Here is a 15,373-nt window from a genome sequence, read left to right as displayed (position 1 = left end):
TTTGGATGTAGCTGTGCGATGTGTTGGGAAGCACAAGGGACAGGTCACACTTCTACCAGACAAAAACCAGCCCAAGGAAGCTCTGCACAGAGCCAGGAATGCCGCAGCTTCATGTGAAATCATCTCAGGCATTCCCATGGCACCCAGCTACAAAGCTGTCCCAGCCACCCGGGAAACAACTCAATGGCCGAGACCTCTTAGAGGCATGTCATCGAGTCACAGAATCATTAAGGTTGGAAAAGACCACTGAGATCATTGAGTCTGCTTGGAGATTCTGGCACCCTTCACAGCCTTGCCCTGACGATGTGATGGTGAATGCTGCTTGCATGCTGTGTTGCTGCATTGCTCCTGCATCAGCCCTGAACATCGGGCAGAGAAGTGCAGGGGCAGCGAAGGAGGAGGAAGCACTGCACCATTTTGTGGCTCCTGCCAGTGGTCCCAGGGGCAGGCTGCTGCTTATTTTTAGCTCCTGAGGTAGCTGAAATACCAGCGTGATATTCATTAGCTGAATCCCCATCAGATGGGAGCTGCGAGGCGGGCGTGGGGGGACGCTTGGTCTGGTTTGTTGTGCTTGATTTAATTGCTCGCTTCAGTACAGACGCAGCGCGTGGCAGGAGGCTCAGTGCCTCTCACCTCGGGAAAAGGGGGAGCGCCAGGCCCGGGGGAGGCAGCGAGGGAAAAGTCAATCAGGCAGTATTTAAAAACCTACCTGCTGGGCCCAGGGGGGGCTGGAGGTTTTAATGTCATTCCCAGCGTGAGATGCAGCCTGGAGAGCGAGAAAGGAAGGGGGTATCTTCTCTTCTTGGATCCCTAATTGCTCGTTAAATAACCTAACAGATGCATAAACCTATGGGCAGCCCATGCTCCTTGGCAGAGGGGCTTTATCCTCGGGAGAGGAGAGGGGTATTTTTAAAAACACTCATTTCTCTGCTTTTTCTGGGTGTACAAAAGTGAGAGTCAGATCGTCGGCTCAGCAAAACAAAACCCAGCTGCCAGTGCTGCATACAGAGCTAGCAGAGGCACTGTGCTTTCCATGCCCTGCACTCAGCTCTCGTACTGTAGAAAGGAGGCTTTCCGTCCCAAAACGAGACTCCCGGTGACTGCAGAGCTGCTGCAGCTGTTCTGCATTTGCATCTCCCAGAACAACCCTTGCACAGTGAGCTTAGCCCCACTGCTGCCCCGCACAGACCCGGTGACCGTGGCCTAGATGCCTGGTCCCTGCCAGCTCCCATTCTGTCACTGCCATCCATCAACATCCTCTGCCCAGAGCCACTGAGTGTTACGCCGCAGGGAACTGCCACACATCCCCATAGAGGAAAAAGGGAGGCAGTTCTTTCCCAGCACACCGTGATGGCTGTGACGTTCCCTCTGATCCTGGTGCAAAGCAATCCCCAGTTAAGGCCACGAAGGGCAGAAGCAGCGCAGGCCCTGTCCTGAAGCTGGAGAGCTTCAGATCTGCTTCGCCATCTCAGACTGATGAGCCGATCTGTGACTTACACCTGTAAATCCCCCCTGCTGCATTCGAGGTAACGTAGGAGAGAACTCCTCCCTCCCTGAAGGAAAGCAGCTTGCTGCAGCACGGTTTGGATACCTTGTGAAGCACGCAGTCCATCTGAAGGCAGTGGGGTGCCTGTGAACCAGCCTGCAGCACTGAGCTGACCAGCCTTCATCAGGCTGTGTGTTGTTCAGAACCTCTGCAAGGAGAGGAATTGCAGCTGCAGTAGGGCAGAAAAGCCGTGCTGATGGTTTATGAATATTCACTGGGCTCACGAAGCACTCCGGGGCAGAAAACAAGTTTTGAAATTAACTGAACCCTTCAAGCTTCTTTGCTTGCCTTGGCTTTGAGGTGTGAGTCACCGAGGCAGCTTCTCTAAAACGAGCAGAGTCTGTATGGAGGGCTAGGAGGATTTCTGGGCAGGAAAATACTAAATTAAGTGTTCAGTGAAAACATCTTTATGTTCATAAAGTCTTCAAAGCACAGACTCCCCCCATTAAGTTTTATGGGATGATGTCACTGTACAGTACTGAGACTTCTGCAGCCTATAAGGACTTGATGTTCTGTGGACTTGAAGCTCTTCCTCTGAGTGTAGAACTCTTCAGCAGCTTCTGTCTGCAGTGCTAGCAGCTCGGTGCGTTGCGATTTTTGAGCAGTTTCAATGAATAGAAGCTGCAGAAGAAGAGCTTTGGCCCTGGCCATGTAGTTTGTGTCATACCCGGTGCTTTCCCCATCCGTATACCTCAGCTGCTCCCAGCTGCTGGGAGAGATGCTGGTCCCTTGGGAGCCCTACAGCTGCCCAGAGAGCTGGGTCAAGTGGGACACAGGGCTAGGGACGTATGGGAACAGAAATAAAGAGCTACCAATGGGACATAAGGAAAGGTAATGAGACAAGGAGGCTGTCTTCACTAGTTTGCTGTAAGCAAAGCTGAATAAATGCTCCTCTTTGCCAATTAATTATAATGATAATAATTAGTTTCGTTTCAGGTAGCAGAAAGATGAGACTTTTCCTTTTTTTTTCCCCCCCAGTTAACAAAGCAGTGAAAGAAAAACTCTGCAGGTTAGCCAGCATCCCTGGGGTTTTGGGAGTCTGGGGGGGTGGGAGGGCTACTCACTGCAAAGAAAAGCTGTGGGTTCAGGATTTGGATGCCCTGCTTCACAAATGAATGAAGCATCGGCTGCTGTGGGCTTTTACAGCAGGGCTGCACTCAGCTGCTCTGAGGCTGTCTAGACATTCCCATCCTAAATCTGAGACATCTTCCAGACCTGAGTTGTGTCAGAACAATATCCTCCAGGAAAAGTTGCTGTTCCAGTGAATCAGATTTTTCTCACCAGAAAAGATTCCATCTGAAAGTCACCAGCTGGCCCTGCCCTCCCCACCATACTCTCGAACCACAGGAGATTCCTCTCCATGTGAGTCACAAAGCAGTGCAGACAGCCAAGGTGTTTTGTGTTAGCATGAGTTAGCCCTGGAGCAGAGACGGACACATAGGAAAGAGTAGGAATTCAGAAGAAGCAATAAGGCAGGATCTGAAACAACTGCTTCTGAAGCCTTTCTGCTGTCCTGTGTGATACAGATGGTCTCTGCTTCAGCAAGGTTACATGCTCGGTAAAAGGGGATTCAGTACAGCATATGCATTCGGTAACAGTTTAACATATGTACTTGTATATACATGGATTCCTTTTCTGTCTGCTAAATAGAAATTGGTGTTGACGTGAGGTGGGCTGCACAAGCACCTGTTCCCTTATGAAGTGAGGTTTCCTTGCTCCATCCTCCTCCTGCCCTTCCTGCAGGGGGGTGGATCCTCAGCCCCATCCCGCTGTGTGCAGCCTCCTACTGCTGAATGCTGGACAAACTCTGAAATAGCTGGCTCCAATCCTGCCTCCAGCATCTGTGTGACCGCTTGTTTCTCTCCTTTGCAGGCTGATGCCAAGATGGTCTGCGATGTTGTAAGTCGGATGGAGGACACAGAGCCCTTCTCTCCAGAGCTGCTGTCAGCTATGATGAGACTCTGGGCAGACTCTGGGATCCAGGAATGCTTCAACCGGTCCCGGGAATATCAACTCAATGACTCGGCCCAATAGTGAGTATCCCTTTTGATGGCCTTTAGTGTAATGAAGCCGCATTTGTTAAGTTTTAACCAAAGTAGCCCAATAGGCGTCAGTTGCCTTACAGCAGTAGATCTGATTACAAACTAACTAGAATGCGTGCTGTGTCATGGACTGCTGCAAGGTAAAAAGAATCAAGCAGGATGGTCGTATTCCCCTCTGGCCATTCTGGAGTCCGGGACCTTAAGGCCAGGTTTCCAAACTACTTTCAAACTGTTCAAGGTGTGTTCCTGCAAACCAATTCAGTGATGTCAGCCAACGCATGGAGGTGGCTGATGGTTTCTTCCTGTCCGGTAGATAACAGAAGAGTGCAGACACCTGCTTTGTATGGCATTACAGCTCTTGGTTTTGCCTTTCTGATAATCATGCACTGTACTGATAGGCAGCTGGGTTACAACCAAGGACAGGGAAATTATCTGCATGTTTGGTAGCGTTGCATTATTCTCACAATACAGTCAGTGGCATCCATACCATTAGGGACCACATCCAGATCTTTTTTTCATGGTGATTCAGTCTATGGCTTTGGTTCATCCCATTGCAAAAACAGGACATTTACCCATAAACTGCTACTCTGGCTCTGAAGAAACATTAATTCCTCCAGTCTGTTTGTCCCTGCCTAGGCAAGAAGGATAAAGCATTTCGTGCCACAATTTCAATCACAGCAGCTGTTGCAGTCAGGCAAAATGTCCCCCTGGCCCTGTGCTGCGTCTTAGACAGTAGTCACTAAAATATGGTAGTATAGGGAACAAGCAAGCACAAAGTAATCCTTTTCACTACCCTGGGAGTCTATTTTAATAGTCAGAGAAAGAGAGGCTCCACAGTGGTGAAAGGGGAATGCTGTGTCCATGCTTTTGTCTTCACGGTATCCCATGTCATCAGGTCCACCAGCTGACTCATGTCCTTTGGGACTTCCTGCCTGTTTGCATTGCCTGGCACCTCTGCTTAGAGTGCCATCAAAACACAGACCCAAACACGGGGGTAGCTGTAGCTGATGGCTGTGCTCTGTGCAGTAGCACTGACCACAGCAGCCTGCTCCATCTCCTCCCATCCCAGCTGGCAGGGCAATTTGGGAACACAGAATTACTTTGCTGTTGCGGTGCTGCAGCAGAGCATGAGCAATGACACATCTCTTGGCATTGACCAAAAAACAAACGGGAACTGCAGATGTGTGATTGGTGTCACAGCATCCTACCCAACAATTTCACACCGCAAACAACCACATGTAAGTGATGATTCCAAAATATGCTGACTTTTAATCACTGCGAGGAGGACACCCATGTATAATCAATATTTCTTTGCCTGTAACAGCAAGATCTGCCTTTTCTTGCCTTTTTTTTTTTTCCCCACAAGATAAGTGTGTGATGGCAAAAACGCATCATTAGAGATATAAATTATATAAAATGCCAGTCCTAATTGCGTTACAGCCTTCTGGAAAATTCTTCAATTGTTTTAGAGCCAATTACCTTGAGGAAAGTATTTTGATTCTCCTTCCATGCAATATAGCAGTTGAAAACAATCAGCTTCGCCCTCCCAGTGTGACCAGATGCTGGGTAATTCATCAGCAGGAGCTCTGAAATCACAGGCAGTTTCTAGACATGAACTCAAGAAGCTCAGTGCTGTGGCATTCACGGTGATGGCTACATGCACTTGCAGCCCAACAAAATTGTTTCTGGTATTGTTAACAAAGTCTCCTGTGCTGCACTGAAACTCAAGCTGGTCAGCACAAAAAGAGAGGTGATGACAGAAGAAAGAATGGAAGAAGAGGAGAAGTTAAAGTCTGTTGGCTTTTGCATTGCTCCTTCTACAGTCATCAGAATCATCCAGACTGGAAGAGACCTTCAGGATCACAAAGTCCAACCATGGACATGACCTGCTGCATTCCGTCACTAAACTGTGTCTCCTACCTGGCAAAATACTGGCTACATCTTTTGGGGGGGTTAAATGGTGGATTTGTCTGTCCTTGGGTGAGACACACACACCCAGGGAGCTGGTGCTAGGGTGCTTTACTGCTCACCTGCTCGCCTTGAAGATGCACCCAACAAGACAGACATCTCCCACATAAAGCATGGAGAAAAAATAACTTCGGGCACATTTTCCACCTCCCAGAATTGGGACCCCAGAAAAATCACCCTTCAAAGCTGTGACAATGACACAAACCATCGGGAAGATGAGGACACAGGCCTTTCCCTCAGGGAAAGCTCCCTTTCCCTAACCATAGTTGCACATGCAGCCGGAGGAGGGCTGTGCCACCTCTGCTGCCCCGGGCTGTGCCTTTTCTTGTGGCAAGACTCTCATTTCTGCACTAGGGCAGCTGGTGAAGCTGACGATAACAAAGTCCTTTGCATGCCCAGATCCGGAGCCCCTGGTGCTTCCGTCATCAGGAGCAGAGATGCTGTCACAGGGCAGGGACTCCAGCGCATCCCGTGGCAGCTCTGGGCCCTGGTGCATCACACCAGATGGTGATGCAAGTGAGAGCTCAGTTGGCACTTATTCACGCCCAGTGGACACCCAGTGAAAAGAGGCATATTTTTCATTTAATCTTTTAGTGCTTCAAGGTTGTTTTCTTCTGCATGAGTGAAAAATTTGAGGCAGTTTTCTATTTTTTCTCTCTCCTGGGAAAGGACTTGTCTTTATTGACACTGATACTGGCTTTAAAGCACTAGTAACTACAAAATGGGTTTTCATTAGAATTAAGAAAAACAAATTCTGGACAAAAGCTGAACCTGAAATACTCAGAGATGAAAAACAGAGATGGTGATGATAGCGAGCTGGGCTGCTAGCATACAGGCATCTCCCTTATTTTGGGTTTCTCTTGGTGCCAAGCATAGGAGCTGATGCTTGCTGGCAGGAGGGAAGATTACTACTGGGATCACAATGCCCAAGGCACTTGGAGACCTGCAGGGCAGCAGAGGTGGGACTGTCAGGGGCAGCTGGGGCACTGCCCTTCATCCCCACCGTGCCACATGCATCCTGAATTCCCCGAAATTGTTGCCGAATCCCCTATCTGCTCCCCTGGAACCACTACCTGGGCTTCTACACATCACTAAGTGCAAGGTCAGCCATCAGCATCTGCTTTATTTAATGGATAAAGGCACCGCGGCTGTCCCCTGTGCCCTGCAGCTTCTGACAAGGCAGAGCTGCCAGACCAAAGCAGCCCTCTGCTGTCACTAGGGCTCACTCCTGGCCAGTGCCCTGCTTGTCCTGAGCTGCACTCCTAGTGCTTTGCCTTGATTTTTGAAATGGGAACTACAGGCCTTCTGCTGCGTGCCCAGGGAGAGCAAACCTCAAGCTAATCAACAGCCTGTGAGAGCTAGCAGCAGGGCTCTTATTAGTCTATCATTAATTTGTCTGAAAATAGATTTAATATTTCTTATTAGCCTAAACATGAACTCAGTAATAGCTCTTCTCTCCTGTCAAAGATGAGCAGGAGCATGTTGTTACCTGCTCTGCCTAACAGTCTGGACTTTACTGCAAAGCTTTGTTTCTTTTAGGCTCTAGAAGCCTCTTTTTAGCAGGGTTTTTATATCTACTGCAAATGAAAAATGGAAAATAGCACTCCTGCAGAGAAAAAATGTGACAGAGGAAGAGGGGAAATTCTGCAAGGATCCTCATGTGTCTTGTACAGCAGAAAGTAAAACAACAAGGACAGCAAGAGAGGGAAAGAGAGTAAGAGGTAGCTATGGGTTTCATCATTTGTCATTACTGCATTTTTTCATCATTCCCTCAGGCAAATTTATGGGTGGGTTGAGTTCCACATTCCTAATCTCCTGATTATGTTTTTATTCCTACTTTGCCTCCTCTTCCTTTCTTGTCTGCATGCCTAGGAGCTAAATCTACCTCTGATCATCAAAAAGTCTGGGCATTGCTGATGCCTTTTCTTGTCCAGCCAATTTCTGTCTGTGGAAGCACATCTGTGACCCACATTTTGCTTTCAAAATCAGCAAAATAGAGGTTTCCAGCTGGTTTCCTTAATCTCCTGCTTTTGTTCAGAATTAAAAACTGTCTTGTTTCCTGTCCTCGAGCTCCTAGTTAGCCTGGTCAGGGAGTGCAGCGTGGAGGGCAGGTCTGATGGTGAGCACCCAGGTTTGGGGGACCTGCTTTGAGCAGCCTCAGATGTGAGGAGGGGAATGGAGCAGACGGAGCATCCACACGAGCACCACTCCTCCATGCACATATCCATACAGGCAAGATGTGTAGGCAGAGGCAGTTTGCAAGTACACATACACACGGAGAAAAAAGAATCCATCTCAAGTTATTCTCTGGCTTCCAACTACACTGAAAGATCGCTTGATAATGCCAGGGCTGTGAAACTACCGTGAAACTGCAAAGTATTTTAGGCCTATGTTCAACCCATCCATCTTCACACATCTGAGGTGTCGGGGCTTAGGAAACTTGCTGCCTTTGGCTCTCTGTGGGGAGTGAAGGGAGGGAGAGCTCCTTCCAAAGGGGAACACAGACCTCAGTGCAGTGTGAAGAGGTGCAGAAGGTGCAGTTGTGTCTGCTGCCCCAGTGTAGCTAACAACTTTGATATCTCAAGCCAACTGGACCACTTCAGTCAGCCCATTTTCAGGAGCTCCTTCGGCAGTGCCCTAAGGAAGTATCGCACTGAGCGAAGGTTAAAACAGTGACGCTTTCCTTCTCACACCTGCTCATGTGGGATTGCTTTCAGATCTCTTCTCCTTGCAAAGAAATTGTCACTGCACGGTGGTATCACCTTCCTTGCCAGTGCTCATTGCATCCTGCGTGGTAACATGCCTTAGTTGGAGCCAGACATTGTCGTGATGTAGGGAACTGCTTCTGGAGTGAGCCCCAGTGGAGCACTGCCAGAACAGGTTGCTGTAAAATCTCCAGCCTTGAGAGTACTTGCAGCTGAGCCACCTGAGTTACAAACTGAGTTTAACTTTGAAGGAGGCCTGCCTCCCTTCCCACGTCTAGACTGAACCCCGCAGCAAATTGGGCTCCTGCAGCTCCCCTGTTCACAGAACTTTGCACGACTTTCCCAAAATCATTTCCGTTCCCACTTCCCTGATGGTTGCAGTCTCCTGCTTGCAGCCAGCTCACCAACATGGAGGTTAAGGGGGAAAGAAGTAAATCCTGCTGCAGTCAGCAATGCTGCTTTACTGGGTGCTCTGGAGAAGGCTACCTGTGGCCAGGCAGTACTATTTGATCCTATTTAGCCCACCAGATATTACTTGGTACTTGTGCAAGCAATACATCCAGGCTTCATTACACCGTGCAAGTGCTCTGTGCTTCAGAACTGTGCAGCTCTGCAAAATGAATGTTGGCAGCAAGCTAAACATTCAGATTGTGGCGCTTCAGGACGTGGGCATTACGCACAACCATCAGGACACGGTCTGTTTTAATAAGCTGCCATTGTCGCTGGCTCTCTCAGGCTGAGGAAAGAGGAATTATAGGTCAAGGTTTTGCATTAATATTCTCGTCAGGTGCCTGGATTTCATTTTCTTATCACAGCTTTTGCATTAGGATATGGTTTTCTGTCCGCTCTTCTTATTCGTGACTGTCACTTGAGCTCATTTGTGTTTAATTGGAGGGAGTAGCAGCGTAAATGGAACAATCCAATTAATTGGTATGACTGTGCTGCACTCTTTATTGAACAATCCACCTTTGTGTCTTGGAGCCCAGGCAGACAGGGAAAATACATCACAGGCAGAGATGTAGATACATTTGTCTGAATTTATGGTTTAATTTACCCCTGTAAGTAAATATGATGACCAACTTTGAATAATTAAGTTCCCCCTGTGATAAGCGAAACAAAACAGCTCATAATGGCTAGAGCTGGTTGACTGGAATCATCAGCATTGCTGGATCCCCACCAACGAGATGCAAATGGCTTTCTGTGGTGTCTGGTCATGCCAGGTCTGTAGTGGGGCCTTTTCCGGGAAGTGAGGCCTCTGTTACCCCAGTTGGGTTAGTTTTGGGTTAGTTACCCACCCAGCGTGGCCCAGCCGAATGGCAGCCTCCTAGAATCCAGCAAGGCAAGAGCCTGGTAGAGGTCCCAGGCTTTTATGTGTCATTGTCATAAATGAAGAAATTGCTATCGTTACATGACCACACCTAGGGCTGACTGTGAGTGAAGAGCACCTCAGGAAAAATGTCATCTTTGAAATCAGCTTGATGTTTTCTAGCATCCCAAACTCAGTCTTCATTCATCCGGAGAACCAATTTCGCCCAAATTAGTCGCAGTTTCTCCAGGGACTGCCGCTATTGGCCCTAAGCAGGGTACAGGCCATGTCACAGCATCTCAAAGGTGGGTGTTAAGCAATGCTCCCCCCTATCCCACCAGATTGTGCCAGGAGATGGATTGCAAGGACTGAGTTTGTTGGTGAGGTCACCGTCCCTAAGGTGTTCAGGTACCATGGAGGTGTGGCACTGAGGGATGAGGCGTGGTGGGTGGGCTGGGGTTGGATTTAATGATTTTAGAGGACTTCCCCAGCCTTACTGATTCTGCAATTACTCATCAGCACGACTGGGCAGTTGGTGCTCTCCTTTCCAAAGGGCTGGTTAGTAGCAGAGCCTGGAAAGCAGTGGGAGAAGGGGAGCATTGCACCAGTGCCTTTATCAGAGGGGAAAATGGTCTGTTGCTAACAGAAAATGTGCTGGCATGATCTCTTTTCTCCTTTTTCTCTTCTTCCCAAATCTGGGAAAATGATATCATGAAGCTGCTTGGGGTGCCATGGCTTGGCTGACTAACATTGGCAGCCCAAGCTCATTTGTGCAGAAGTAAACCTGGAAAGAAGAAAACCTAAAAATCACATGAAACTGAGGTGCTATCAGCCTGGACAGACACATGGGCTGCAAGCAGTGGTTGTCCACAGTAAGAGCCTGCTGGAACACAGCAGAAAACACAGAGTTGCTCTGCAGTTACTTCGTCTGAAGGAGGGGACACTGCCAGAATTTGGGTACAGTCTCTTGTCTTGTCAGGTTTTGTTTAGAGCACAGGAACTGCCAGCACCACCAATAAACACGCTCTGATTTACCCCCAGAGGAAACCTGTTGAACCATAGTCCTGAACCCTGGCGAGCTGCTGCTCATGGCTGACCAGCAGATCCTCCCCTTCCAAGGGCTCTGGGTGACAGATTCTGTGCAGAGAGATTGGACTTGTTTTTTTGGCTGAGTATTTGTATATTTTTAGGCTGCAGTGTCCTTATGAAACCAGCTGGAACTGGCAGGCTGCCACCATGGCTTGGGGTGATTTTGTTGTTGTTTTATTCCGTTTGCTTTTTTGCTGGTACCCAGCCCCCGTTTCCCACTGACTGCCTTTTGGATCGCTCACGTGGGGCATCCTCCCTCGAGGACGCTCTCAGGGCATCCCAACCTCCGTCCTCAGGGCCAGGCTGGGATCTGCTGCTCCCAGCCCTCAACCCTGTGCTGCATCAGCCTGGCACATCGGGGCTCTTCTTCACACCCCCAGTGTCAGGTCTGGCACCATCCGTGAGAAGGGCTGAGCCAGGAGGCAGCCACGCATGCTTTCCAATGGATGTGCTGCTTGTTTGAAATCCTTAAATGGCAAAGAATGGCAGGAACGTGGGGGCTTCTTTGTAGCCAGGCTCTGGGACAGAGCAAAAACGTCTCCCACATGGCTCAGCAGACACCGGAGGCGACAGTGATGGGAGTGAAGGGGCGGCAGAGCAGGGCCGGGCAGATAGCTCCGTGTACACAGGGTGGATTTATGTCCCTGTTTCCCTCCTTGCAGCTCTCCTGCACAAGAGCTGCCAGAAACCGGAGCTGGCACACACTCACACAGTGCATTGGACCAAGGGAAGGAGCAGAGCATCACTGTGCTCAGGTGTCCGAGGTTATGAGTAAAATCCCAAATCAGTCGTGAGCTTAGCTTAGAAAGCCCACATTTTTCAATATGTATTAAGACAATCATTGGAAAATTGCTTTTATCTGCTGTTTCCTAAGCTGGATTTATGCTTTAAAGCCTTTTGTCTTTGAACAGAAGGGCTGGAAATTCCTTTTTTTGTTTTCTTAAGCAAATTGTCCATCCAATATGCAGCCTTGAGGGGACAGGGCTTTAGAAGAGAACAAAATGAAAGGAAAAAAAACAAAACAAACAGAAACACTGGAAGACTTGCAGTGAAACCACAGGAACAGGTTGGATGGGGATGCAGCACCCAGAGGTGCAAGGAAAGCCAGGAGTAGGTGAAAGCCCCTTGGCTCAGTTTCCCACCCGCCATGAGCACCAGGGCATGGCAGCAGGAAATGCTATCTATGAGATATGGAAGTCCACTGTGCTGAGAGCGGCAAAGGCTGAAGCAAAGCAAAACAAGGGCAGGGGTGGGAGGGGGCATGGGAAGGTTTTGGTGCCCACCTTCACAGCAGGAGGGTCCCAGCACTTGCTCACAGCAATACTGCTGGAATGGAGATGTGCCTCGCGGAGCCCCCGGGCAGTGATTGTTTCACAGATTAATTGATCTAATAGCTCTAATCAGCCCTGTAGCAAACACTGCTTTGTGTCTTGCTTACCCAGCACAAGCACCGAGCCAACATTCAACCCTCACTGATTGACTTCCAGCTGAAGTTAGGTTCTGCTTTTCTAGGGACTGCCATGCCAAGGGCCGTGGCTGGGACCAGGGCTAGGTGACACATGCATTCGGTGCAAGGCAGGCTGTCCGATGCAGGCTTGGCACAGGGATGCTCAACCATGGGTACGCAGAAAGGACTCTACATTCCCCCAGCCCACAAGTCAGCAGGAGCACAGTGATTGACACTGCATGGACACAGCCCAGACCTGGTGCCGGCTATGGACTTCCTGCCTCCTCTGTCTCTTGGAGGGGTCAAAAGGGCTTCCTAGCTTTTTTTTCCCCACAAAAGCCCGGGGATGGGACACACTGATGGGACAATCACTGACTTGGGCAAGGCAGTAGAACATGATGCTGCTGTGTTACTGGCTTGCCTGCCACTAGCTTGCCTCTCATGCACAAATCCTGCTAGGCTGGGTTGGTCTATCAGTGGGCCTGATAGACTGCAAGCCTCAGATGCTGCAGATGTGTGACCTTTTTGTGTCACCACAGACACCCAAACCCGCACCTCCCATTCTCCCACATGTCTCTGCCCCCCATCTTCATGCAGGGCTGATCAGTTCAGTCATGACAGCATGGTTCAGTGCAGATGGAGGCTGGAGCTCGAGCAGATCGAGCACCGGTCCTTGTGCCAAAATCCCCAAGCTGCATCTTGCCCACCTCCAGCACTCTTCATCTGCTTCAGTACACGGAGAAGACAGTTCTGCAGAGGTCTGTAGGGGTCTCTTCTGGGGCTGAATTCATTGGGAAAGAAGGGCGGAAATGCTTCTGAGCCCAGATTTCAGGCAGAACCTTCTCTGTGCTGTTGGAAAGGGAGAGAAAAGATATAGGAGAAAAGAAACTAGGCACAAACTGCACTGTGGAGCCCTGCCAGGGAAGTGTCAGCTCTGATTTTGGCATGGAGTCCAAGCCTCCCTCTTGCTGCGATTTGTGATGCTCTCTGCCTTGCTGTAACCCTTTTCCTGCTGGGTTACAGTGTTACCCAGGGCAGAGCAGCAGATTTCCTGGGAGCATCAGGCTTGAGAAGAAAGTCAGTGCTCCAAAATCATAAGTCCAGGTCACAAAACACCCCGTGAGACATGAGTGTGGCTCTGAAAGTCTGGCAGCACTTCTAATGGCATAAATCAGCATTTCCTGCTCCATCCCAGTACGGCTGTGGGCACCCGGGGTTTTTAAATATTTCTTAGCTATCTCTACGTCCTCATTCAGAAAACACGAGGCATTGCCCCCTACTGACCAGAGTTAAAGTCAGTTTAAACATTTCCATTGAAGCTTGTCCTCTGTTTTACAATGCACAACCACAAGAAGCAGGGAACTGGGGGTGCACTGAGCAATGAGTACAAATCTGAAGTGTCCAAGAACAGGAGGAAGTCTGCAGAAATGTGATGCTGACACCAGCTAGCGTCTCCTGAGAGCTGGGAATTGATAATGGAGTCCAGGTGAAAATCTTCACTCCAGCTAATGGAAACATCAACTTTGCGTTGAGAAATCCCTCATCCCTCAGTGATTATCTCATTGAACAAAAAGGCATTAACAAAGAAATGACACATATATAGAAGCTACAGATAAGCTAGGGAAAAGGAAAAAAAAAAAAGATTAGCACACTTCTGTGCCCATCCTGAAGGTGATGCGGGGACTGGATACCCCAGGCATACTCTGAGCAGCCTCTCCCCACCTGGGGTTGTCGTCTGGGCAGGGCTGAATGGATTTTCCACTTGCCTGTGCCCCCAGAGTTGGTAGAGCTGGTTGTTGCCTTTGCACAGGCAAGGAAATGAGGCTTAGCTCTACTATGTTTATTCAGACATCTGTGATCACTACAGGAGGCTTAAGAGCATATGCTTAAAATAGTTGATAGGAAACAGAAAGTGTGCTGAATGCACAGAGGTCACCCTCACGACCTGTTTATCTTACCAAGGACTCCTTTAACTTTGGTGCCTGTTGATCTGCACAGACCTTGGAGCTCTCTGCCCTCTTTCCTGACTCTCCATCCCCAAGCAGAGTGGGGGTATGAGCTTCCCAGCCATGGTGCTCAGCTGGATGTGGGCTGGGAGTCCCTCAGGCTGCTGCTGAACTTTGGGCTGCAGGCACCATTGGAGCATCTCAGAGAACATGCAGAGCTCTGCTCCACTCACTTGCTCCGTTCATCCTGCTCTGTGTATTCCTTGCCCCTAGAATGGAGGTGTAATGGGAAGCTGTAGGTTTTGCTTTGATCCTGCTGCCTCTGCTTGGTGTTTTACCACTTTCCATCAGCTTGAGAGGAGACCTGGCTGCAGAGCGAGCACCTGTCCAAGGTCCCAGCAAAGTGCATTGCAGTGTGGGACTGCCTGGTACGCTGGGGAGCAAGCACTTTTGCTCTGCAGGAGGGAGGGCTCCTTTAAGGACATGTAGCCCACGTCAAGAAGAAGAACACGAAGAAAAATTGGACAGACTCCATGGTCTGCCTTTAAGCATGCTACCTCGCATCCTCTGCCTCGTGTCCCCATGACAACAGCCGCGTTACGCACCTCTGTGCTTAGGCTGCAGTCCCCCAGCTGCTCCGCTCACACCGCAGTGTGGCACGCAGGCTCACAGCACGGGCACACCAGAGACAGTCCAGAGCTGTCTGCTCCCCTCCTTCCTCCACACTGCTCATCTCCCTGCTTCTGTCTTAACTCTCGTCTGTCCAATCCGCAGCCCCAAGGTCATGCAGTGAGTGCATGAAGACCCAACATGAACGATGGGTTCAGGGTGCAAAAGCAAGGCTTGGCAAGAGCAGTGTCACACAGATGTGGGTAAGAGAGCCCAGACCCATCCCGCAGCACTCCCTATGTGGACACAAGGGGCCTCTCCTGGGATTCAGGAGTTATTTTTATTTTCACTTTGCAGTTGAAGCCAAAAGGCTCTTTATTTTGAGAAACCTCAAACATTGATTGGATACAACCGATCCTTCCATCAGCTCGTGCAGTGCCACCAGATAAATAAATCTTGCATGCATCTGTAATTACTGCTTAGCTTGTGTTTAAATGCAACATCATTGATCTGCAGAACTCATCAAAACCCACAGAGGAATGCATGAAATTATATTGATTAGAGCAGCAAAGTACGTTGCTGCATCCATTTTCAGCCTTCTTCATTCAACCAAAAAAAAAAAACCACCAAAAAAACCACAAACTCTCTTTTCAAATTCTTGAGTTAACTTGAAATTTAATAGCCAATTTTAACATCAATCTGATGGTCTGCTATG

The 15,373-nt window shown here is 49.2% G+C and overlaps 1 protein-coding gene across 1 annotated transcript in view; it reads left to right on the top strand.

The window, feature by feature from the left end:
• Positions 1-15,373, top strand: part of GNAO1 (G protein subunit alpha o1) — a 118,938-nt gene that overhangs the window by 77,786 nt on the left and 25,779 nt on the right. Inside the window, exon 3 of the mRNA XM_019619803.2 lies at positions 3,419-3,579. Within this exon, the coding sequence (XP_019475348.2) occupies positions 3,419-3,579 (161 nt within the window). The remainder of the gene's footprint in view (positions 1-3,418; positions 3,580-15,373) is intronic.

The sequence above is a fragment of the Meleagris gallopavo genome, chromosome 13 (genome assembly GCF_000146605.3).
Source record: "Meleagris gallopavo isolate NT-WF06-2002-E0010 breed Aviagen turkey brand Nicholas breeding stock chromosome 13, Turkey_5.1, whole genome shotgun sequence".
Taxonomy (NCBI): Eukaryota; Metazoa; Chordata; class Aves; order Galliformes; family Phasianidae; genus Meleagris; species Meleagris gallopavo.
This window is presented reverse-complemented; position numbering and strand designations above follow the sequence as displayed.